At 47.4% G+C, this 24,051-nt stretch overlaps 7 protein-coding genes across 7 annotated transcripts, besides 72 other annotated features; all 7 read left to right on the forward strand.

The window, feature by feature from the left end:
* Positions 1–24,051: part of a sequence feature (heterozygous, Esmeraldo-like haplotype) that runs on past both edges of the window.
* Positions 124–882, forward strand: Tc00.1047053511127.274 (hypothetical protein, conserved; the record flags this gene model as incomplete). The annotated part of the gene is made up of 1 exon (XM_816280.1): positions 124–882. The coding sequence occupies one exon, from the start codon at positions 124–126 to the stop codon at positions 880–882; it is 759 nt and encodes a 252-aa protein (XP_821373.1).
* Positions 1,028–1,048: a microsatellite.
* Positions 1,065–1,085: a sequence feature (AT_rich).
* Positions 1,151–1,171: a sequence feature (AT_rich).
* Tc00.1047053511127.280 (hypothetical protein, conserved) lies at positions 1,338–2,567 on the forward strand (the record flags this gene model as incomplete). Its single annotated transcript, XM_816265.1, has 1 exon — positions 1,338–2,567. One exon carries the CDS (start codon positions 1,338–1,340, stop codon positions 2,565–2,567), a length of 1,230 nt encoding a protein of 409 aa, XP_821358.1.
* Positions 2,602–2,626: a microsatellite.
* Positions 2,682–2,720: a microsatellite.
* On the forward strand, positions 2,692–6,678 carry Tc00.1047053511127.290 (hypothetical protein, conserved; the record flags this gene model as incomplete). The annotated part of the gene is made up of 1 exon (XM_816266.1): positions 2,692–6,678. The coding sequence occupies one exon, from the start codon at positions 2,692–2,694 to the stop codon at positions 6,676–6,678; it is 3,987 nt and encodes a 1,328-aa protein (XP_821359.1).
* Positions 3,350–3,402: a microsatellite.
* Positions 3,658–3,700: a sequence feature (GA-rich).
* Positions 6,610–6,646: a microsatellite.
* Positions 6,733–6,755: a sequence feature (AT_rich).
* Positions 6,938–6,983: a microsatellite.
* Positions 7,105–7,131: a microsatellite.
* Positions 7,203–7,244: a microsatellite.
* Positions 7,359–7,387: a microsatellite.
* Positions 7,402–7,436: a sequence feature (AT_rich).
* Tc00.1047053511127.300 (hypothetical protein, conserved) lies at positions 7,627–9,231 on the forward strand (the record flags this gene model as incomplete). The annotated part of the gene is made up of 1 exon (XM_816267.1): positions 7,627–9,231. One exon carries the CDS (start codon positions 7,627–7,629, stop codon positions 9,229–9,231), a length of 1,605 nt encoding a protein of 534 aa, XP_821360.1.
* Positions 9,300–9,328: a microsatellite.
* Positions 9,357–9,410: a sequence feature (GA-rich).
* Positions 9,431–9,506: a microsatellite.
* Positions 9,613–9,664: a microsatellite.
* Positions 9,764–9,785: a sequence feature (AT_rich).
* Positions 9,985–10,051: a microsatellite.
* Positions 10,131–10,150: a microsatellite.
* Positions 10,196–10,227: a microsatellite.
* Positions 10,228–10,250: a microsatellite.
* Positions 10,251–10,256: a microsatellite.
* Positions 10,341–10,422: a microsatellite.
* Positions 10,882–10,918: a microsatellite.
* Positions 11,005–11,024: a microsatellite.
* Positions 11,101–11,178: a sequence feature (CT-rich).
* Positions 11,317–11,336: a microsatellite.
* Positions 11,457–11,486: a microsatellite.
* Positions 11,984–13,432, forward strand: Tc00.1047053511127.320 (protein kinase, putative; the record flags this gene model as incomplete). The annotated part of the gene is made up of 1 exon (XM_816268.1): positions 11,984–13,432. The coding sequence occupies one exon, from the start codon at positions 11,984–11,986 to the stop codon at positions 13,430–13,432; it is 1,449 nt and encodes a 482-aa protein (XP_821361.1).
* Positions 13,532–13,563: a microsatellite.
* Positions 13,673–13,699: a microsatellite.
* Positions 13,780–13,805: a microsatellite.
* Positions 14,103–14,123: a microsatellite.
* Positions 14,201–14,224: a microsatellite.
* Positions 14,264–14,319: a microsatellite.
* Positions 14,376–14,404: a microsatellite.
* Positions 14,616–14,642: a microsatellite.
* Positions 14,666–14,690: a microsatellite.
* Positions 14,763–14,853: a repeat region.
* Positions 14,997–15,036: a microsatellite.
* Positions 15,302–15,324: a microsatellite.
* Positions 15,410–15,485: a sequence feature (A-rich).
* Positions 15,529–15,561: a microsatellite.
* Positions 15,581–15,641: a sequence feature (GA-rich).
* Positions 15,788–15,808: a microsatellite.
* Positions 15,812–15,846: a microsatellite.
* Positions 15,976–16,010: a microsatellite.
* Positions 16,248–16,278: a microsatellite.
* Positions 16,313–16,339: a microsatellite.
* On the forward strand, positions 16,416–17,888 carry Tc00.1047053511127.330 (protein kinase, putative; the record flags this gene model as incomplete). The annotated part of the gene is made up of 1 exon (XM_816269.1): positions 16,416–17,888. The coding sequence occupies one exon, from the start codon at positions 16,416–16,418 to the stop codon at positions 17,886–17,888; it is 1,473 nt and encodes a 490-aa protein (XP_821362.1).
* Positions 18,157–18,194: a microsatellite.
* Positions 18,285–18,351: a microsatellite.
* Positions 18,385–18,422: a microsatellite.
* Positions 18,550–18,593: a sequence feature (A-rich).
* Positions 18,983–19,037: a microsatellite.
* Positions 19,137–19,158: a sequence feature (AT_rich).
* Positions 19,224–19,249: a microsatellite.
* Positions 19,414–19,434: a microsatellite.
* Positions 19,652–19,692: a microsatellite.
* Positions 19,801–19,827: a microsatellite.
* Positions 19,870–19,922: a sequence feature (AT_rich).
* Positions 19,959–19,981: a sequence feature (AT_rich).
* Positions 20,012–20,058: a microsatellite.
* Positions 20,325–20,344: a microsatellite.
* Positions 20,349–20,404: a microsatellite.
* Positions 20,623–20,681: a sequence feature (A-rich).
* On the forward strand, positions 20,691–23,243 carry Tc00.1047053511127.340 (tyrosine phosphatase, putative; the record flags this gene model as incomplete). Its single annotated transcript, XM_816270.1, has 1 exon — positions 20,691–23,243. The coding sequence occupies one exon, from the start codon at positions 20,691–20,693 to the stop codon at positions 23,241–23,243; it is 2,553 nt and encodes an 850-aa protein (XP_821363.1).
* Positions 23,338–23,390: a microsatellite.
* Positions 23,493–23,520: a microsatellite.
* Positions 23,552–23,578: a sequence feature (AT_rich).
* Positions 23,579–23,697: a sequence feature (T-rich).
* Positions 24,012–24,051: a microsatellite.

Below are 24,051 nucleotides of genomic sequence, written 5' to 3' on the forward strand. Positions count from 1 at the left end.
AGGTGTTGTTTGCTGCCACCACAGCGGCAAACGTCGACACCAAAGGAGTAGTAGCGGTGGCTGCCTTCTGCCTCTGGGTTTGTGGAGTCATTGCATCCCCGTGTGTGTGTGTGTGTGTCCTTTATGTCCGTTGTCGTTACCGCGGCGCGGTGGCTGCCCTTTCGTCAATTCCGTCAATTCCCGTCGGTTTCCTGCACGTCACGCAGTGTGTGGGGCTACAGCATACGCCTTTTTGGGTACTCCGCCTACGACAGCATACGCAAGCCTCCTAAAAGACGGAAGGGGCCGCATGCATTATTTGCCAACACCGCAGCAACGGTCAGGGGCAAAAATGATAATGTCCACGAGGGTGGAGTGCACGGAAGCGGTGTTGGCCGCACCCGCCCAACACAGCCGGAGTCGCAACGTTTGCAGGAAGCAAAAAGAACATTTCCAGAGACACTGAAGAGTGGTCGCTACAAGCAGCAGAATACCAAATCACAGCGCCTCTATCAGGGGGCCGCATCCGCAAGTGAATCGGCACCGGATAGGCGCTTCTACCGCAAGGTGGAAGACTACCGAGAGGTGCAGGATGATGATCCGTATGCCGGTGTCTTTAAGGAACGCGTGGGAGTAGAGCGGCGGCGGTTGAAGGAGTGGCAGCGGCAGTTTGAGGAGGAAAATGCACATGTTGAGCTGCCATATGAACGGACGAATGTCATTGCACGGATCGCACCCAATTGGTTTGTGCGTTACTTTTTGAATTTACGGGATAAGGGGGGTGTAGAACACGCCGGTTTTTTGTGGGCATGCGCCTTTGTCACTTTAAGTCTCTTGTGGCTTGTCGGGTACTTTTTTTACACTCCACCGAGTAAGGCGCGCCCAATCGCGGAGTTGCGATGATGACAGCAGTGGAAAGAAGGAAGGAAAGGAAGAAACAGTGAAGACATGTCTAAGTAAGTAGCCAACAAGAATGAAAAGTGATGGATACCAATAGTCCCGCGGTGGATCATGAATGGAGGTGTTTATATGCATACATACACGTCTGTGTTTTGTTTTGTTTTGTTTTTCTGTCTGTCTGTCTGTATTTTTTTTTTTTTTTTTTTCGCCTTGTGAGCGCCTCTCTGTCTGCTCCGTGTGGTGAGGGTGAAAACAGGGGAGACAAACACACAAAAATAAATAAATAAATAAACGGTGGGAATAAAAGAAAATTGGGGGGAGGGACGCAAAGACGTGAAGGGAAAACAGCCAAAATAGGCCTGTAAGTGTGCGAGCCCCCCTATCTAACCTAGCCATCTATCTATTCGTTTATCTGTATCTATATATATATACGCACCCTATTTCTCCCTTCGTGGTAGATGTCGAGCAACTACACGCTGGCGAGTCAATGTCAACTTAGGAGGGATGAAATGCATGAGCTTCTCGTCCTTGCCGCCGCGGCCGCATCAACGTTAGACACCGCCAGTGAAAATGGTGTGGGACCGAAGGAATGCAGCAAACTGGCACTCTGGCGTATGCTGCTCAGTGAGGCACATGTACGAACGCTGATGGTGCACGCATTGGTGCGTGTGTCGGTCCCAAAGAGCAAACAACAGCTGCTTATTCATGGGAACAAATACATGAAGGCAAGCAGTTCGGCGAAGGGTTCCACAGAGGGCCAGCAACATAATTACCGGGTGGGAAAAGTTGTGGCGCTCATACCACGCCCTCGGGGGTCGTCGGATGTCACGAAGACAACAAGTGACGCCCCACCGGCAGGTTCACTTCTTTCGGACTGGCTGCTGGGTGTTGACTTTGGCGAGGCAACCGAGTTGCTGGGAGCCAAGTACGTCTCCAATGAACCCTTTTCACCCGAGGAACATGCCGTATTTCTGCGCTCCTGCCTCTCGACACACACGGACACAACAAAGGCATCAGCGCCTATGACGGCTTCAGAGGCGGATGTAGTTGTCCGCAACCTGCATGACATTCGTAAGTATGTCACCGCAGTGGTGGAAGAACGAAGTGGCAAAGCAGCGGCTGCCGTGTCAGGTGTTGGGGGAATTAAACGCCCTCGCGATGACGCGGCTGCGGCACTGGGAAAAGAAGAAGGTGGCAACCGTCACAAGAAGGAAGACGACGAGGATGAGGAGGAGACTCTCACTCGAGCGCAGCTACTGGCGGAACGCGCGCGGCATCGCGAGGAGCGACACCGGTGGGAGGCGCTCCTTGACGAACAGCAGCGACATTTGAGTGGCCTGCGCCAGTTGCTGAATAGCAAGAATGGGGAGATTCAACGAGTGCTGCATACCCAGCGGCAGGCGGAGGCGGCGCACAGGGCTGAGATGGAGCAATGGAAGGTAAAGATGGAGGAACAGGGGCAGACGATCCGGCGAAGCGAGCGGATGCTTGCTGACGAGCGTGAGGTGCAAAAGGAAAACCGCGAGAAGACGGAGAAGTTAGTTGCGCAGCTCAAGAAACTCGCGGAACAAACTCGGAGGTTCAAGGAGGTGTCAGACACGGTGGCGGATTGGCTGCGTCTGGGCACAAAACAACCAGAGGAGGTACTGGTGGCTCTGAAGAGAAAACTGGCAGAATCGCCGAATTGATGGAAGGCCTCATCTTCTTCCCTTTGTTCTTTGTTATATATATATATATATATATATATTTGTACTGATGGGGTGGTACTGGTTGTGGTGTTGATTATTTGGTTTTTTGTCACAGTGTATTTGTATGTGTGTATGTGTGTTTGTGTGTGTGTGGGCAAGTGGACTTGTTGTTGTTGTTCCCAGCAACACGGACGACATCCTCTTTGTTTTATTGTTGGTTTTCTTCTCTCTGCCGCGTGTGGGCGTGTGCGTCGGCTGTTGTGCACATGAGTCATCCGTTGAAAAAGTTGTGCAGGGGCAAAGGTCTCATTTTAGCTGCTGCTGCGGCTGCATGGCGGATCGAGCCGTCGTTATTTTTCTTTTTGCGCAAGAGAAGTTGCTGTTCCGCTACCCAATCTGCAACCCTTTTACCCTCGATGTCAACAGCCAAAACACAACAGTCCCCGGCACTCATACGAAGACGCACGGAAAATCCTCTGCCGTCGCTGTGGACACAACCACCAACAAAACCATCACTGCCACAGCCGCTTCACATGCAAAAACAACAAAAACCGAAGCGTCACAGCAGCAGAAACAACAAAAACAACAGACTTCTACTGCTGCTCCAGCAGGTGTGGGCGTGCGGCACAAACCCCGTACCACGAAGCGATTGCACCCAACCCCAACAACGACAACAGCCGACTCCAAACAGCTCTCAGACAACGACGGTGATGGCGCGGTAAAATCTTCAATCACAGCCCCAACGGCCTTGTTTTTGACGGACAAACCACCGCGTGCCGGGCGTAGGAGTAGCAACAACAAGAAGGGTATTAGTAGCCGTAGTAGTAGTAGCAGTGCAAGCGGAGCAAAGGAAGATGATGGTACGTGTGTCGGAGTGCAAACACCGGTTCTCGTCCACCTTCTGCGTGCGAGATTCTCGAGTTGCACGACGATTCAGTTTGCCGGGGGGACGTTTCTCATTTACCCGCTGCTTCCGAGCAACGTCAACTCTCGTCGTCTTGAGGCATCGGAGGCAATGCGTTCCCACAACTTTGCTGCGGACGATATCCTTGTTGACATGGCTCATAATGACGGCGACGACGAAAACAACGAGGAGGACGAGGGAGGGAAAGAGGAGGATGAAGAGGAAGAGGGAAAACGAAGGAAAGTGCAGGCCAATGATCCGTCAGTCTCCTTGTCTCAGGGTGTTGTGCTGGTTGTTGCCATGAGCCAACCTGACCGCGAAGACGGTGCCATTGCAAATCTTTTGCAGATATTTATGAATATTCTTGTTCGAGAAGAGCTGCGCTCGAAATACGTCACGGACCAGGTGTTGCGGATGGAACATCGGATACATGCATGGGAAATGGGAAGTGACGGTGACGGCAAAGACGCTGGTGCCGTCAAGCATGATGCATCACCTTGCCATGGTCTTCGCGGGGGAAAACGCCTATCCACATCGAATATGTTTGCGGCGCTGTTGAAGGATGCAGAGTTATCGCTCTGTAAAGAGATTTCTCTTCTTGCGCAGCATATAACCGCCGCCAAAATTAACGGCAAGAAAGATGATGGTACTGTGGTCCCAGCATTTTCCCCAGCTACTCACCCACCCCATACCCAACGAGGTGGTGTCGGAAACACCGGCAGCAACAAGCAGAAGAATATTAGTAATATTGGTAATAGCATCAGCAGTGCTGGTGGGAGTAATAATAGCAGTGGGAATGTTTCCAGTGCGGCCTCAAACCAGGGTGGGGTGCCGGAGCTTTTAGTCCGTGGATTATTCAGTGTACCCGTGGCATCTATTTTGGGGCACCCCAGGCCTGTACCGTACCATGCGTCAGCCTACGTGAGGCAAAATCCGAACTACATTATGACACTAGAAGATCCATGTTTTGTTGAACGTTTGGCAAAACCGTACATTGAGGCTGTTGGCTGGCGTGCGTCACAGTTGCTGCCTCTGAGTACCATACACACGGTCCTAGGGACTCTCCCCCTTCCCTGGCGCGTCGGTGGGTTGTACCGTGCTCTGGAGCTGAGTTTGACAGGGGCCATACATCAGCGTCAAGGGATGAAGCAGCAACAGCAACTGAGCTTATCAGCTGGGAGCAATAGCAATTTTCGCTTAGGGTGGGTAAGAACGGAAGAAAGTTTTACAATGGAGGGCAGTAATGCCTTCTCACTCGAGGATCAAAACTTTAGATTGGACTGCGATGCTCTTATTGTAGAGGCGGTGGAGTTCCTTCGCTTGAGTGGGGTGCTGGCGATAGATGCTGAGATATCAGTCGTATTCACACATAGTGATCTTCTTCCCGAGGCAGGTATTGCACGCTGGTCAGGTCAGAAGAAGTGCAGAGCCGATGCATCATGTCCATTGCCTGCTATGAAGATTCCACCGACAACAACAAATATGCCCTCCCATCAGGATTATTCGCTTCTGAAACCAAAACCCCCGCTGCCAGTGGCCCCCGCGTCCATGATAGGATTGCTGGTGTTTGAGGCAATGCGGTCGTCAGGCATCACCGCTCCAGGCAGCAGTGGTGATTTGAAATCCCCTTTATTTAGTAGCGATGATTTTGCGGAAGCGTCTGTGTCAGCGCAAACCCTTACGATGATGACATCAACCTCTTCATCCCCTCCCGTGTTTCCTTCGAATAACATGGGTGGAAGTGATATTCCCCAGTTGGAAGTGTATTGTGCCTGGGGAAATGCGTGTACCATATGCGAGGAGTTAGCCTCCACACCGTATGCTTGGCGGGTCGGCAACTCGCCTGTTCGTTTGTCTTTTCCGTTTCTCGCTCCTGCCGTTGCGGATGCCGCAGCCCGGCGCGGCCGGCAGGGCGTCCGCCTGATTGACCCCGAGTGCTGTAGGTTGATGGCGGATCAACGACCGTGGTTCACACGTCCCAGCAAGTTTGCAACGCCGGCGGCTCTGGCCGATGGTTCGCCGGTGCAAGTGTACCGTCACCTTACACGAGGATACGGTGAGGGAGCAGGGCAAAAAGTGAAGGGCGCCATGGAGGACAATGACGGTCGGTCGCTTGTTTGTTGCGCGGCAGAGTTGGGAGGATACACGAAGCAGAACATACCGACAAACAATGAAAAGTTCACGGCCATCACGCCTGGCGGCATACCGGCCATGGCGCGAGAATGGTTGGCTAAAAATTGCAGCGCTATCGGGAGCCGACTTGCGGAGGCGATGAAGCAGAGACAGGCCTTGGAGGAAAATGCCAAGAAACTGACGGAGCAACGCCGCGCGGCTGTGGCTGCGGCTGCTGGCGGAGAAACGACAGCTGTTTTTACAAGTGCAAGTGGCAGCAATAGTAGAGCGCAGTATTCCCTATCGGCAACTCAACGCTACCACAAGCGGGTTTCTTGCTCACCGAAGTCTGTGCCTGGAGTCACAGGGGTAGTTCTCCCGCTCTCTCCAATTTCCCTTACCCCCTCTCATGAATCGTCCTCATCGTTTCGCCATCACCGTCTTGCTGGAGATGGTCACGTTTGCGCCGTCACACGTCTGATCAGTACTGAGCGTGTTGTTCCATTTGAGGCGCTCATGCAGTTTGTATTTCACCACGCCGTTGCGCTACTGTGGGGGAAGCCGGGTATTGGTGTGGAAACGTTGTTGTATTTGCTGGAGTGTAATCTTCGTCGACTACGGCCTTTTTTGGTACACTACGCGTACATTCAGCAACTGACGAACGCCACTGGTATTTCAAGTGATACCGCGTCGTGCTCATCAGCACAGCTGGTGCGGTCTGTCTCTACACATTCTGGTTTGAATTCTTTCAACGCCTTCCAGGCCCATCCGTCTTCCCTTTCAAACAGTAACATCCGAGACAGGGAAAAGGGGAAGAAAAAGAGTAAAAAGGAGGAGGAGGCCCTATCGGATCTAGAACAGCAATTGCTGGATTCATACGCTGTATTCACAGAACTTTCGCTTATGGATTTGTTGAAGAAGTTAAATGGGATGACAGTTGAGGTGGTACCAACGCGTCTGCTGCTACACACCGTTGTGAATGCCTTTGCAGATGTACTGCTCATAGGGAGAGGTCATAATGCTGGGAGTAGCAGAAGTAGCAGAAGCAGTAGTAGTAGTAGTATTGATGACGATGATGATGATGCTGTTGGATAACGTGGTTGATGTCTCTACCCTCTTGTGTGATGGATCCTGGTCTTGAAATGCTTCATTTATTTTTTATTTTTATTTTACCTTTTTCTTTGTAACATATTTTTGTTTACAAATGGTTGCTGTGTCCCTTGATGCCCAACACCTCTTATTTGATTTATTTATTTATTATGCTTACTGCGAATTCTCTTTCTTTCTATTTCTTCTGTTTGTCTCTCTAGTGCGGGTGTTTTAGGTCTTGTTCTGCCTGCCCGTAGGCTCTGCCTTTTCCTTTTTTTTTCTTTTCTTTTTTTTTTTTTTTTTTTTTTTTTCAGCCGGGGCCTTTTGGGAAAAGGGGAAAAAACAGAAGGAAAAAAGAAGGCGGGAGAGGAAGACGGAGTGGAAAACAAGAGCGGAGGGGTTGGGGGGGAAAAACAGAAAAACAAAAAAAAAAGGGGGAGGAGGAGGAGGAGGAGGAGGGTCAAGACCGTGAAGGCGTGAAGAAAGAGTGCACGGCGTCCTGCACGGTCCTTCAGGCACTCACTCGACCCTTCTTTTTTTCTTCTTTTTTTTTCCTCTTTTTTTTTTTTTTTAAAGGATCCCTCCGCTTCCTTCACCTCCTTCTCCCAATTCCTTCACCACCACAACCCCACGAGGTAACAGGCGGAAAAGAAGTAGAGCCTTCTTCTTTGTTTCGTTACATTAAAATATATATTTATATATTTATATATATATAAAGAAGGTAGAAAGAAAAAAAAATAATAATAATAATTTTTTTTTTTTTTCTTTGTTAAAAAGGCCCAATACACGAAAAAGAAGGGAAGGGAGTAGGAGAAGCAGAAAAGGCGCATTATTATTATTATTTAAAAGTGACAGTCACAACAAGGGTAGTAGAGAGGGGGGAAAGGGGAAGGGGGGGGCGGGTGAGTTTTGTGGTGTTAGTAGTGTTGGTACGACGTAAATAAACCAACAAGAATGGAGCACGTTAGGGGGGAGACGGTAGTTGCCGGTCTCTGTATTGGGATGTGGATAGTGGCTACCGCCGTCTGCTTATCTCGCACCCCTTTTTTGCTGGAAGATCGTCATCATCCCCTTGCGTCACCGTTAGTAACGGTCAAGGTTACCATTCTTATTTTGCTGGCTTTTTGGGCTTTGTGTTACGCAGGGTTAGGAGAATTTGATTTGCTCTTTTCGGATGCACCCTGGCGTATTGTACCGGCCTGTATTTTTCACCTGATTGTAGTACAATTTCTGCGGCCAATGGCCGTGATGCTTTTCTGCATTGTTATTTCTACACCAGCAACATCTTCACAGGGTTTGGTTCGTGTCAATTCAAAACAAGCAGTCTCATCACACAAACGACGTTCAGATCGCGTAGCGACAATGCAAGTGGATGCGGAAAGAAAGTTCCATGCGCCATACCTGCACCGAGAGGAGTTGGGCGATGTTGACTATCGGGACGCCTACTCGGAAGCAGAACAAGACGATTCAGAAGGGCATATGCCGGAAAAAAGTAGCGTGGGACGAGGTTTTGCAAATACGACCAATTCATTTTCTTTGTCTATACTCAATCCAATTAAACTGGACCTTGACTACGGTATCAAAAACACAACCCCCTCTACGAATTGCAACAGTATTCACTTGTCGCAGCGCAGTCCGACTATCCACAAGCTAGGGGCATTGAGTAACTTTGTCAAATCTGACAGCATACGGCCTTCGCCAGGGGATTGGGAACCGTGTAAGGTGGAATGTCAGCTGGATGGATATCTACAAGGGGAAAGTAGTGGTAGCGAAAATGTAAAACCTGAGCCAGTTCCTTTAGGGCAGGCACCCGATGAAAATGAAGGTCAAGGTGTTCAAATTGGTTTGGACAGCGGCAATATTTATTTTGATTGTAAACGGCGTTGTTATCGTGCCACTGTTTATATTGGCTACTGGCTGATTGGCATTCCCCCGCCTGGAGATCGTGTAGACTCGGAGGGAAATGCCATGGAAGTGTGGTCTCGTCTTTTATTGTGGCGCGTCGCACTACGCGTTCGGTCTATTCTTCCCGTGTGGTTTTTCTCTGTTTCGCTTAGCTGCGTATTTGTATCGTTTTTGTTAACGGAAGAGGTGCGTGGTTGTCTGGAACGCACTTCAGAGACGGCTGTGTGTAGAACCCCTGGTATGGACTCCATCTCCCCGCCACGGTTGTATCTTCCACGCTCTATCAGCATCATTGGACTCGTGGACAACGCACTTTTACTCGTCCTGTGGGTGGTGTGTGGTGTGGAATGCCTTAGCCACATTGGCAATCTTATAACAAAGCAGAGATTTGTACGAACATACATTGTGGGTGTCTTACTGCTTGTACTACATACGATATATGACTCTGTGGAGCTGTTTGATGAACTTCGGTACAATGGACTGGTGGCTGTGGTGTTGATCTCTTTAAGGAATGTGTGCGATGCCGTTTTGGTCATGCTGCTTGCTTTGCGTTTGGGTAGCGGAAATAAGCAGATGCCGCGGTGGTACAGTTTCCTTGCGTCGTGGTGGCAAGGTGCCTCTGGGAACTTGTCTGAGAACATGCAAGGGAAGTAACCGATGAGAGAAGAAGGAAGAAAAAAAGGGCCACAGCAGCAGCAGGAGGAGGAAGAAGAAGAAACAGAATTATTATTATTATTATTATTATTATTATATAATAATGAAGGAGGAGAAGTGTGTGAAGAAAGAAGGATAGAAAGGAAGACAGACAGACAGAGAGAGAGAGAGAGAGAGAGGTTCGGAAGAAAAGAACGGGTTTTGTTGTTGTTGTTGTTGTTTGTTTGTTTGTTTTTTGTTTTGTTTTTTTTTGTTTTGTTTTTGTTTTTTTTTTTTTTGTGTGTGTGTGCGCTTACGATGTATGATGTACGGATGGTGGCAGGCCAAGCCGACGCGGATGGTGTGAAGGAAGAAAAGAAACGGATCGTTGTGAAAACACAGATATATACATATATACATATATATATATATATACATGTACATGTATATGTATGTGCGTGTGTGAAGGGGGGAGGAGGGAGAGAAGGAGAGAATGAAAGAAAGCCAAACAAAATCAACTTATGTGTGGGGTTTTTTGTTGTTTTTGTTGTCCATTTTAATTTATTATTATTAAAGTCAGTGTTTAGAGTGTTGTGAAGTGATGATTGTTCCAAGTGGAAGCTGAAGGATGCGCTTATCGTCTTATTTCTCTATCTATCCGCGTCTATGTTTGCGTATATATATATATGTATACATACGGAAGGATGGCTGATCTGTGCATTGTTGCTGGTATTAAATAAAAATTTGCGTCAACCAAAAAAAAAAAAAAGAAGAATATATATATTTATATATTTATATATTTATATTTATATTTATATATTTATATATTTATATATTTATAATTGTTTATTTACATGCTGGGCTACGATAATGAGCGTATTTTATTCTATTTTGTTTTTTATTATTATTATGATGGTGACGTTGGTTGGTTGGTTGGTTGTTTTTCTTCTCCTTTTTCCTCTGTGCGTAGGCTTCTATTGACCGCTTTCCTTTTTTTTTTTTTTTTTTTTTTTTTTTTGCGTGTGTGTGTGTGTGTGTGTCTTTTTGTCTGTGGGAAAGAAAAGGAATAAAACCAGACACCCACAACATATGTGTACATCTCTTTTATTTATCTTCTTCTTTATTTTGTTTATGTGTACATAAAATATATATTATATAATATAATATATAAAATATATGTACGTACGTACTTACATATGTACGTATATATATTATTCCATGTATGGTTTTGGTTACCGCGTTGTGTTACTGCTAGCGTATTTACTCCTGGCCATTTATGCATGTAGAGATTGAGTAGGAAAGGGAGAGAGAAGTCTGAGCGGTCGCAGGTCCAATTTGTTGTTGTTGTTGTTTTCTTTTCTTATTTATTTATTTTCATTTGGAAGTGTGCGACTTGTGTGCGTGACTGGCGGTGTGGGGTGTTTTGGGTGCACGGGATGCGGGCCCGGGATCCGCCGCACCGCAGCGTTGCCTCACTCTTTACGGGAATAAAACCGAAGTGAAAAGAGAGACGGTGGGAGAGGGAGAGAGACGGCCACCCACCGGGACGTGTGTTCCTCGCTGCTGGTTTGTGCCTGCCTGCCTGCTCTCCGTGTTATATTGTAACGACCCACGCCCCCTTTTTGTCCGTGTGTATGTGTACTGCCCTGTTGTTGTTGTTGTTGTTCTTTTGTGTGTGTGTGTGTGATTGAGTGAGTGGGTGGGTGAGAGCTTTGCGTTTTTTTTTCTGGCCTGCAATGCTGGCGAGATGTTGTTGTTGTTTTTGTTTTTTTCTTTTGTTATTCCCTTCCCACAGGGGGGGGGGGGGGGGGGGGATTTTTGAGTGATGGTCGTATGTGCGGGCCGTTGATATTAACAAGTGGTGGATGCCATCACATCACTGTTTTTCACTCTCTCTTTCTCTCCCTCTCTATTTCTTTCTTTCTCTCTCTCTCTCTTTTTTTTTTTTTTTTTTTTTTTTTTTTTTTCCGTGTGTGTATGTGGGTGGGGAGGGGAAGGTGTGGACGATGGGTTTATACTCCCATGTATCCCACGCCCGCACGTACATATAAATATAAATATATATGCCTGTGTGAGTTCAGAGAGGGGAAGGGGTCTGTACAGACTCACACACACACACACACACAGTTAACACCGACATAAGTGTACCTCGTAATTTACATGTCTTTCCTTTTTTGTGTGTGTGTGTTTTTTCCACCCCCCTCACCCTCCTATTATTCACTTTTGTCTGCCTTCCTTCTGCACACATACATATATATATATATATATATATATATGTTGTTACTTCTTTCTCCCTTCTTTCTCTTGGATTTCTGGTACGAGGTGTCGAGAAGGAAGGAAGTGCCAGCAACAACAACAACAAGAAGAAAAAAGAAGGGGTCTTTTACATCACATTCTTAGAGGGCCGTTTCCTGTTTTTGGTAGAGTACGGAAGGGGAGGTTTTTGAGAAATCCGAATAACAGTCGCCGAGTCCAGTAAGAGGTGCCAACAAGAAAAGAGAAGCAAATATAGGCAGCATCAGCCACGTTTAGAATACATCTTGGAGGCCGCTAGTTTTAGAGTTTATAGCGGCCATAATTTATTGGTTTATTTTATCTTATTTACGGTTGCGTTGACTCGCAGGCCCTTCCCCTCATTTTCCTTCCACCTCTTCCGCTTTAACGGGTATTTTATTGGTATTTGGCAGCGGTACTGACAAGGCACAAATTAGATCTTCTCCCGTGACCATCAATTTATTATTACTATTATTACTATTGTTGCTGTTGGTTCTCCATGGACACTCTGGCGGGGAACTTAGGTGCGGCTCGTACTGGAATCCAGCAGTATACAGTCGGCCAGGCAAATGTGGCGTCTGGCAACGGCGGCAAGGCACTCAACAGTGCCCGCTCCACCATGACAACAAGCCAATCCACAAACAGTGCCCGTCGCTCAGGCAGTAAGCGGGACCGCGAAACCGCCACCTCCACAGACATCACAAGGACGAAGTCTCAATATGGGGAGGTCACGAAGAAACAGGCCACGGCTACCACCACCACCAACAACACAACAACAACAACAACGGCGACCGCTGGTGGGGCCAACCGAATAGTAGAAGTACTGCCTCTACCAAAGAAGAAGAAGGTTACGTACGCTCTTCCCAACCAAAGCCGGGAGGAGGGCCACTTTTACGTGGTTCTTGGGGAGGACATTGATGTCTCGACGCAGCGCTTCAAGATACTCTCGATGCTGGGCGAGGGCACCTTCGGCAAGGTGGTGGAGGCGTGGGATCGCAAGCGCAAGGAGTACTGCGCGGTCAAAATTGTGCGCAACGTGCCCAAGTACACACGTGACGCGAAGATTGAGATTCAGTTCATGGAGAAGGTGCGCCAGGCGGATGCCGACGACCGCTTCTCGCTGATGAAGATTCAGCGCTACTTCCAGAACGAGACGGGCCACATGTGCATTGTGATGCCAAAGTACGGTCCGTGCCTGCTGGACTGGATCATGAAGCACGGCCCCCTCAGCCACCGCCACCTAGCGCAGATCATCTTCCAGGTGGGCACGGCGCTGGACTACTTCCACACGGAGCTGCGTCTGATGCACACCGACCTGAAGCCGGAAAACATGCTGCTGGAAACCAGCGAAACGGTGATAGACCCCGTCACGCGCAAGGCGACGCCGCCCGACCCGTGCCGCATCCGCATCTGCGACCTCGGCGGGTGCTGCGACGAGCGCCACAGCCGCACGGCGATCGTGTCGACGCGCCACTACCGCAGCCCCGAGGTGGTGCTGGGCCTCGGGTGGATGTACTCGACGGACATGTGGTCGATGGGCTGCATCATCTACGAGCTCTACACCGGCAAGCTGCTGTACGACACGCACGACAACCTCGAGCACCTGCACCTGATGGAGAAGACGCTTGGCCGCCTGCCGCAGGAATGGGCAGGGCGCTGCGGCACGGAGGAGGCGCGCCAGCTGTACAACTCCGTCGCGCAGCTGCGTCCCTGCACGGACCCGAAGCACCTTGCCCGCATCGCCCGGGCACGACCGGTGCGTGAGGTTATTTCGGACAAGCTGCTGTGCGACCTTATCTATGGCCTACTGCATTACGACCGCCAGAAGCGGCTGACTGCGCGGCAAATGACGACGCATCAGTACGTGCTGAAGTACTACCCGGAATGCCGCCAGCACCCCAACTACCCCGACAACCGCCCAACCCTCCGCCCCACCCCGCTTATGTGAGTTGTGACGTGGACTTTGTGTCGTGATCACATATTTATTCTGCGTAGATAGCTTGAGGGTGGAAGAGGAGGCATTGGTGTAATAGAGTCTCTCTCCCTCTGTGTGTGTGTGTGTGTGTGTGTTTGTGTATGATTTTTTTGGTTTTTTGGGGGGAGTGATTTATTCCGCGTTTTTTTACGGAAATTTAGAAAACTAAGAGAAGAAAAAAAGGAAAGGAACTGACATGTTCTTTTACGCCCCTTTTTTTTTTTTTTTTTTTTTTTTTTTGACATTGCGTCATTAAACTGCATAGATTTTTGCAAGGGATCACTTCCCTTTTCTTTTTTCTTTCGGTTCTTATAGCATGGGTGTGTGTGTGTGTGTGTGTATGTGTCTATCAGCCATCACGTATGCGTGTGACATTTCATCCCGCCTCTCCCGCCCATTCACACAGACGTGTTATTTGATGAGAACTATTGGCACCTGTTGTTGGTTTTTGTTTGGTGGTGGTGGTGGCATGCCGTTACACAATACGCAGAAGTGTATGTATTGTATCTACGTCATTACCGTAATACATGTGTGTTAACGTGTGTGTGTCCTTTTTTTTTGTTTGTTTTAATATTTATATTTGATTTGATTGGACATGCCTGTATTGACTCCATTAACCTGTAGCATCCGCAGTAGCGTTCCAGAGGAGGAGGAGGAGGAGGAGAAAAGAAAAAGAACAAGAAACAAATAAATTGCTGCAATGCAATGAGGAGTTTGTCTTTCTCTGAAGGGAAAAGACATGAAAGAAAGAAAGAAGGAAAGAAACAAGTGTGGAATGAGGGGATAGCTTCCATTAGAGGGATGCACACACACACACACACACACATACATGCACATACATGCACATATATATATACGCAGAGGGGAACTGATGGCCGTGTCTCTCCTGGAGCATCATGCTGTTATCCCCTCTCTCTTTTTTTTTTTTTTTCTTCTTTTTGTTTTGGTGGTGGTTGGCCGGGTTTTTTCACTTTGCCTCGTTCATCTTCCGCCCCCCCCCCCACGTCCACGCATTTTCCCTACCCGCTGCTTGGGCCACCTGTTGAATGTGCCGTGAGGGGAGGGGGGAAGGGAGGGAAAGAGAGGGAAAGTGTGTGTTTTGCCTGTTTGTTGAGCAGCCGCCATTTATTTATGTGTTGTTGATCGGTTGTTGTTGTTTTTTTGTTTTTTTTTTTTTTTTTTTCTCCTCTACCCACCCACACCCTATTATTTTATTTTATTTTATTTTATTAGACGCTTTAGAGATTTGTGTGTGTTTTATCATCAATTGACGTTTTTTTGTATTTGTACTGCCGTCACCAGACTTTTTTCTCCCTCCCTCTCCCTTTCCCTTTCTTTTTCTTTTTCTTTTTTCCTCCTTTTGGATTTTCCTTTTCTTTCCTTCCCTCTTCATTGTTGTTGTTGCGTTGGGTGAGTGTTGTTAATCCAATCCACTACGGTAAATGAATGCGTGCCTGTCTGTGTAGGCATTCGTGTAATATTTATTTACATGTGTGTGCATACATGTGTGTTTTGGTTGTACGCCACGCTGCCGCGTAGAGAAGAGAGAGAGAGAGAGAGAGAGAGAGGGAGGGAGATTGGAAGAAGTGAGCATGCAGCGACGATGATTACTCTTATGGGAAGAGAGGGAGGCTTCTCTGTCCATCGGTACGTGTGTGTAATGCATACATAAATGCATATATATATATACATACATGTCATTTGTGTGTGTGTGTGTGTGTTGGTTGCAGGCAGGCATGAGGTGCGGTGGTCACAACACCGAGACATTCTGCTTGGCCTGTTGGGAGAGAGAGAGAGAGAGACGAGAGAAACGAAGATGTAAATAAAATAAAATAGAAAAAGACACACACACACACACACACGCATTACATTGCATACATGACGTATGTTATTACTTGTTGATTCATTAGAAAATAGAGCAAAGTAATGGAAAAGAGGAAAGACGCACACAAACAAAATAAAAAAAAAAAAAAACCGAAAAGCGAAGAGAAGAAAATAATAAATAAATAAAAAAAAGAAGAAGAAAGGGAGAAGAGGGTGTAGATGGGGTCCCTGTGGACACACAACTGTATATATACATATATACATATATATATATACATGCACATGCATGCAAACAATGAGAGGGAAAAAAAAAAAAAAAAAAGAGAGAGAGAGAGAGAGGGTGAAAAGAGGGAGGGGGTTTATTGCATGCGTTATTGATTTTTGTTCTTCTCATTTTATTTTTTTCTCTTTGTGTGTGTGTGTGTGGCTGTTGGGTGTATTTTGGATGTTAAACATTCATCTCATGTCTCCTTTTTGAAGAATTTTGCAATGACTCCTTCTTTATTCTCTTCTCTTCTCTTCTCTCACATATATGTATGTATGTGTGTGTGTATTTATGTATGCGTACATCGCTGTCTCTATTGGGCCGTTCACTGCGAAGTGCCTGACACACAAACACAAACACAGAAGAAGAAGAAGAAAAAAAAAAAAAAACGAGATTAACGAACTTTTAATTAATTAGGGGAATAAAGTTTTTTTTTGTGTGTGTTTTTGTTTTTGATTTTGTAAGAAAAAGAAGAAGAAGGGAAACAAAAAAATCAAAAACAAAAGGGGAGGGAAAGGCGGGGTAAATTCAACACGAGCGGCAAGAACTAAAAGCAAATAGTGAAGGTAGTGAAGCACCCGCCCACAGTTACATACATACACAGAGAGAGAGAGAGAGGAGGCACGTAGGAGTAGAGAGCGTAGTGTGCCGGAAAGTCCGTAGGAGAACCCCACACCTGAAGAAAAAGAAGAAAAAACATTTTTTTTATTTCTTTTTTTTTTTTTTTTTTAGCGCACGGAGCTGCAAATAACAATCGTAACAACATTGTTATTATTATTATTATTATTATTGGGTTGATTTTAGCTGTCTGTTTTGTTTGTTTGTTTTTATTATTATTATTATCGTCCCTTCACGGTTGGTTTTTTAATGGCATCCTTTGCCACACGCTCCGCTGTCTTGTCATCTGCGCAGTGCCTTCTTCCTGCCACGAACATGAACGACAGGTCGTACTACAACTTTGCCGCCAGGGGAAAACAGAAGCCAAAGCCACCAGTCAACACCCTTTCGTCGTCATCGCCCAAGAAACCAACGCAGGAGAACACCCTTCAATCACGCGAGGAGGAACAGTTTTTTTCACGTCGCTCAGGCAGTAAGCGGGACCGCGACACCGCCATCTCCACAGACATCACAAGGACGAAGTCTCAAAATAAGGCGGCCGCTCGGAAATCGACCACAACAACACCAACAACGAACGCAGCAGCGGCAGTTGGAGGAACGGCGAAGCAGACAAAGGTGAAGGTGACGTACGTTCTTCCCAACCAAAGCCGGGAGGAAGGCCACTTTTACGTGGTTCTTGGGGAGGACATTGATGTGTCGACGCAGCGCTTCAAGATACTCTCGATGCTGGGCGAGGGCACCTTCGGCAAGGTGGTGGAGGCGTGGGATCGCAAGCGCAAGGAGTACTGCGCGGTCAAAATTGTGCGCAACGTGCCCAAGTACACACGTGACGCGAAGATTGAGATTCAGTTCATGGAGAAGGTGCGCCAGGCGGATGCCGACGACCGCTTCTCGCTGATGAAGATTCAGCGCTACTTCCAGAACGAGACGGGCCACATGTGCATTGTGATGCCAAAGTACGGTCCGTGCCTGCTGGACTGGATCATGAAGCACGGCCCCCTCAGCCACCGCCACCTAGCGCAGATCATCTTCCAGGCAGGCACGGCGCTGGACTACTTCCACACGGAGCTGCGTCTGATGCACACCGACCTGAAGCCGGAAAACATGCTGCTGGAAACCAGCGAAACGGTGATAGACCCCGTCACGCGCAAGGCGACGCCGCCCGACCCGTGCCGCATCCGCATCTGCGACCTCGGCGGGTGCTGCGACGAGCGCCACAGCCGCACGGCGATCGTGTCGACGCGCCACTACCGCAGCCCCGAGGTGGTGTTGGGCCTCGGGTGGATGTACTCGACGGACATGTGGTCGATGGGCTGCATCATCTACGAGCTCTGCACCGGCAAGCTGCTGTACGACACGCACGACAACCTCGAGCACCTGCACCTGATGGAGAAGACGCTTGGCCGTCTGCCGCAGGAATGGGCAGGGCGCTGCGGCACGGAGGAGGCGCGCCAGCTGTACAACTCCGTCGCGCAGCTGCGTCCCTGCACGGACCCGAAGCACCTTGCCCGCATCGCCCGGGCACGACCGGTGCGTGAGGTTATTTCGGACAAGCTGCTGTGCGACCTTATCTATGGCCTACTGCATTACGACCGCCAGAAGCGGCTGACTGCGCGGCAAATGACGACGCATCAGTACGTGCTGAAGTACTACCCGGAATGCCGCCAGCACCCCAACTACCCCGACAACCGCCCAAGCCTCCGCCCCACCCCGCTTATGTGAGTTGTGAGGCTAATACTGTTGCGAAGAGCGAGAAAAACGTGGTAGGGAGGGTATAGCTGATGGGTGAACAAGGTGGTGTCATTCCTGTTTGAGGGATCTCCACGTGCGTGGTGATGGAAAGATGGACTTTTTCCTGTGTGAAGCCATTCCGTATTGTTCACACACACGAACACATCTTTGTGTCTTCGTGTGTGCGTGTGTGTGTTTTTGTAGTTTTTCTAGAAATACCGAAATTTTTTGTACGTTCAGACACATATATACATATACATATATATATATTTATTTGTTTATTTATTTATTTATTTAGACATTGTGGAGATGGCATGTGAAACAGGTGTTTAGAGAGGCTGCTGCGTGAAGGGAGATAGGTGCACAGATGGTTGGCAATGTCTCCTTTTTTTTTGTTTGTTTGTTTGTTGGTTGGTTGGTTGGTTTGCTTTATTGTTGTTTTTTTTGTTGTTTGGTTTTCTTTTCTTTTCCCCTCTACCCTTCATATTATATATAATATAATATATATATATATATATTATATATTACGTGTGTATTTGTGTGTGCGCGTGTTCTTTTTTTTCTTTTGTAAGATGGAGACATTTCCGGGACATTTAAAGCCGCAGAAGGGAGCTGTGTGTGTGTGTGTGTAGGCGGGAGGGGGGGAGGGGGGAAAAAAAGAAATGAAATGAAAAGAGAGAGAAAAAAAAAAAAAAAGGGAGGCTTGAATAAGCAACCAAGCAGACAATAAGAGACGGCGTGCCAGGCACTTCTGCTGGCTGCCTTGCTGTACGTCATGGTCGGTGTTGTGGTTTTTAGTTTCGGGTGCCGTTTGTTGTTGTTGTTGTTTTTGTGTGTGTGTGTCTGTGCAAGGGAGAAAAACAGACAGACAGACAGAGAGAGAGAGAAGTATTTTTTTTTTTTTTTATGGGCGATGTGCGCGTGTAATGTGTGGTGTGTGTGGTGCCTTTTTTTTGTTGCCACAATACGACCGTCTCACCACCACCAGCAGGAGAAGCAGGACGAATAATTCAAAACTTTACTCCCAGCCATTCATTCATTTAGACACACACACACACACACAAATAGAAGCAGGAGGAGGAGAAGTTTTTTTTTTTGTTTTGTTTTGTTTTTTGTTGTTGTTTTTGTTTTTGTTTGTGTGTGACCGCAAGAATAGCGCCAGAACAATAAGAATAAAATGTATTCTTATTGTTGATTTTTTCTTTTTTCCTTTTTTTTTTCTGTGCGTGTGCGTGTTTGTTAATTATTATTATTATTATTTCGAAGCAAACTTGTGCGTGTGACCCCAAAGAGGCTCTGATAGATGAGATGTCGAGTGGGTTGTTGTTTTCTTTTCTTTTTTTTCCTTTTCTGTTTTCAGCTCTTCTCCTTCTCTCCCTCATTTGTCAACCACACACACACTCACACCTCACTTCTTTATTAATGACATGTGCGTTGGATTTGTTTGTGTTTTTTTTTGTGTGTTTGTGTGTGTTTGGTGCGTTATCTTTGGAAGGCGGTGCAAGTGCAGTTTTTGTGTTTTGTTTTGTTTTGTTTTTTTGTTAATTGTTTCATCCGCATGGATGGAAGTCTGAGCGGTCGCAGGTCCAATTTGTTGTTGTTTTCTTTTCTTATTTATTTATTTTCATTTGGAAGTGTGCGACTTGTGTGCGTGACTGGCGGTGTGGGGTGTTTTGGGTGCACGGGATGCGGGCCCGGGATCCGCCGCACCGCAGCGTCGCCTCACTCTTTACAGGAATAAAACCGAAGTGAAAAGAGAGAGACAGAGACAGAGGGGGAGGGAGAGGGAGAGAGACGGCCACCCACCGGGACGTGTGTTCCTCGCTGCTGGTTTGTGTTGTAATGACGAGGACGGAGGCGAGGGGAGGGGGGGGGACTCGTTGTTGCTTTTTTATTCCTTTTGTGTTTGTTTGTTTGTTTGTTTGTTTGTATTTTTTTTTCTTCCATTGTGATTTTATATTTACAAACACACATAAATATAAATAAATATAAATAAATATGTATTTATTTTTATATTTATTATTTCTTCCCCCCCACTCTGCTTGTCTTTTTGACACGTGCAAAAAAAAAAAAAAAAATATTTTGCCGTGTTGCCACCACTCAGACACAGTGGGGTTTGTTTGTTTGTTTGTTTTTTTGTTTTTTGTTTTTTTGTTTTTTTTGTGAACACGACAAATGAGAGATAAAAATTAGGGAGGGCGGCGCATGTGAGGTGTAAACTCCCTCGTGGCTTTTGTTCCCAAGTATAAACAAAGAAAGGGGGAAAAAAGGGAAAAAGAGGAAGCAACAGCAACAGCGGCAATAGCTGAAACTTTGGCAGAGTGAGTGAGAGGATGGGGAAATCTTGTCTGTCGTTGTGCCACGGACTGGTTGGTTGGTTGGGAGTAGGAGGAGGAAGAGGGGCTAATGACGCGTTAAACCGCGTTTTTTGTTTGTTTGTTTGTTTGGTGTTTTTATTTTCTTTTCTTTTTTCTTCTCTTCTTTCTTTTTTTCTTTTCTTTTCTTTTAATAATTATTTGTTGTGCTTCTTTTTTTCCAAATTCTCGTGCACATATCCTTTTTTGGGTGGACGGAAGGATCGCGTACAAAAAGAAGAAGAGAAAAGAAAAAAGGGGAGGGGAGGGGGTTTTGTGAGTGGATGTGTGAGGGAGGGTGAGTAAAAAAAGGGGGAGAAGGGGGTGGACTGCACAAGAGGAACGACAAGGAAGAGAATAGGAACAAAACCAAAAGGAAAAGAAAAGAAAAAAAAAAAGAAGAAGAAGAAGAAAACAAGACAATAAAAAATTAAATCACATGCCAAAACCTCTGCAAGAACTGCTTGAAACAAGGCGGGCAATAGAGATTATCCCAGGAGTGCTGTACTTTGCCTCAATGGGGGAGAAATTACTGCCGATTGGGGAGTCTGTCGTCTTTACGGGTCCGTTGCGGCCGGCGTCCGCGCGGTCAGTGAACATCCCGAAGGAGGATCACATTGAGGCTTCTGCCGCTAGCGCCGCACTGGCGGCATCGACCGTTGATTCGTTGGAGGATCGGCCCCCATCGCAAGGGGAGGGACGAGAGTCAAAAACCACCTCACGACGACGAACGCCTTCGCCGATTATAAATGTTTCTCATGTGCGTTCAAATGCAGCTCAAGCCGTGATTTTACGCAAGCTGATTCTCCTTGGCGACAACGGGGACGAAAGTTTTGGCGGTGAAGTTGAGCATGGGGCATTCTACTTCTCCGTGAATGAGAGTCCGTTGTTTCAGTATTACCCCTTTTTTGCCGACTTTGGGCCGCTTGGACTGGACGCCGTGACACGTCTGTCGCGGTGCTTGATGGGACTTCTGGAACACTGCGTTGCGTACGGTTGGGGGACTGACAGCAATGGCAGGGAAATCTTTGGCCCACGCGGGCGGCTAGAGAAAATCACAGAGGGACACTCTGAGGCGGAGGCGACGATGTCCTTATTGCATCCCAACATCCCTCTTGTGTTCTGCAGCGGGCTCAGTAGTCACGATCGCGCCAATGCGGTGTGTTTACTCGCTTGCTTTTGTGTGGCCACACTTGGGTGGTCGGCATCCGCGACCTGGCAGGCGTTTCATTCTACATATCCTCCTCTTCTTCCCTTTCGCGATGCGGGTAACGCTGCCTCGGCGTTTTCGCTGCCGATTTTTGACGTCATCTCGGGTTTAGAGAAGGCCGTGACGTTGGGGTGGTACAACGTCCGTACATTTGACATTGCGGAGTACGAGCGATTGCGCCGCCACGACTGCAGTTGGGTTGTGCCGAATACCCTTCTTGCCCTTTCGTCCCCAAATAGCCACGTGCCTGGGCGCTCCGCCGAGGTGTATGTCAAACTCTTTCACCAACTGAAGGTGACGCATTTGGTTCGACTGAACGAGTCGCTCTACAGGCGGGAGATATTCCTTGCGAATGGTGTTCAGCACTTTGAATTGGAGTTCCCTGACGGCAGCGCCCCAAATGATGACATCATCAAACGGTTTTTTAAAATTGTTGAGCCCATCGTGTTACCGTCAAGTCGCGCAACAAATAAAGGGGAAGAAAAAGGGAGGCCGCCACTGCTGCAGCTGCATCAGCATCAGAGTGGAAGCCCACGGTGGGGAGAACAGCGGGTCAAGAAGGTTAAAAGCGGTGGAGGTGCGGTGGCTTTGCACTGTCGCGCCGGTTTGGGGCGAACGGGGACTTTGATATGCGTATATATGATGCGGCACTTTGGAATGACCGCACGGGAGAGTATTGGGTGGATTCGGTTGTGCCGCCCAGGAAGTGTCATTGGTGTGCAACAAGAATTTCTAGAGAGAATAGAACGACGGTTTTCCCACATGGCAAATGCGGTTGAAATATTCCGCGCTGAAAGAAGCATACGAGTCATTGGCTCTCGTTCCATGGATCCCAGTAGTAATTACACGTGCCAGATCCGCGCTCGTCGACATGTTTCCTCCGCACCAGGGTGGCGTCGACAAGGCCCGGCAGAAGGGGAAGGGGTCAAAATGGAGGAGAGAGAAGGGACGATGGTGTGCGATATGGCCACGACCCTTCCAGGACCGTTGTGGAATTGGCATTCCAACTGCCCCTCCTCCGATATTCTCGCGCCGGAGAAGATGGACCCTTTAGTGGCGTTCCCGCTGGAGGCTAAGATGCCCAACCAGTCAAGAGGCGCGTGGATATCCTCCGAGGAAAGAGCACCACCCCCATTGCCATTTTCACCCTCATCCATTTCGACACCGTCACGTATGGTCCACATGAGGCAGCAAAACCGTGAAAACAGCACGGAGGAGCAGACGTTCGATGGCGAGCATGCGAAGAAACGAGATTATACGATCCATGCAGCAACCACGTCCTTTCCCTCGTTGCCGCCATCGGCATTGCCTTCAGCCTCGTCAAGACCGATAAGTTTAACGCCCACCACGGACGCGTGTTTCTCCACGCCCCAAATGCGGGCCTTTACTCCTTCTTCACGGATTCGAAAGGAAAGACATGGAAACTTACGGGATATGCCCACTAGCGTCGAAAACAACGACGACAACAAGTACAAGTACAAAGAAAACAATAACTTAACCGTGAAAGAAGCACAACTATCATGTTGTTTAAACGATTCCAGTAACTTGCAAAGGGACGGCTTTATATTAGCGGCTGCTTCAGTGGACAGCAACGCCACACCGTTTTTACATGTCTCCGCTTCCTCTGTGCCTCCAGTTGGAATCACAACGCTGTTGAAGGGACCGCAGCCACGAAATAAGCGCACCGTCATGCTCACAAAACAGTTGGAATTGGCAGCAGCAGCAGCGGCCGTGTTCGCAGATCCCGGCTGGGGGGCGGCATTGGTACGGTTAGAACCATGAAGTGGCGGGTGAATGGAACACACACCCTACTTGGATCATGTATGAATTTCTGAAAAAGGGCGAAGAATTGTCTTGGACTTTATAAGTTCTACAGTGTCTTTTTTTCTTTTTTTTTTTTTTGTGTGTGTGTTTTGTTTTGTTTTGTTTGTTGTTTTTTGACTTCTCTTCCTCTTCCCTTCTTGGGGGGAGCCGGCACAAGGTCGGGCGGGATGAAACACTCTCAATGGACCGGCATCTGGTCACTTTCTCTATTATTATTATTATTATTATTATTATTTTCTCTCCTTTTCTGCTTATTCTATGGGCGCATATTTATATATAAATATATAAAAATATTTATTTATTTGTTTACTTGAATTTGTTTCATGTGTTCTGTCTTTTTTTTTTTCTCTCCGGTGTATCTTTTTTTTTTCTTCTTTATTGTTCTTCTTTATTGTTCTTGTTTCTTCCTTCTGCTATCGCCTGCATATTTACTCACATGCCTGTTAGAAGGAGAGAGAACATAAAAAAAAAAGGGGGAAAAGAAGCGGCAAATCCATCACGTGGTGCCAGGAAGACAGAAGGGGTTGGGTGGTGGAGAAATTAGAAGGTGCGGCAAAGTCACACCGTTTCTTCTTTTTGTTTTTTTGTTTGTTTTTTTCCTTTCCAACAGGCCGAACAGATATCTCTCTCTCTCTCTCTCTTGCAGTGTAGAGGCGAGGCAGCAGTTGTTGCGGTTGTTGTTCATATATAAATATTGTGGGAGGAGTGACGGAAGGAATCCACGCGAAAAGGAAAAAAAGAGAAAAAAAAATAAAAATAAAAAAAA

This window comes from Trypanosoma cruzi, genomic scaffold (assembly GCF_000209065.1).
Source record: "Trypanosoma cruzi strain CL Brener 1047053517055 genomic scaffold, whole genome shotgun sequence".
NCBI lineage: Eukaryota > Euglenozoa > Kinetoplastea > Trypanosomatida > Trypanosomatidae > Trypanosoma > Trypanosoma cruzi.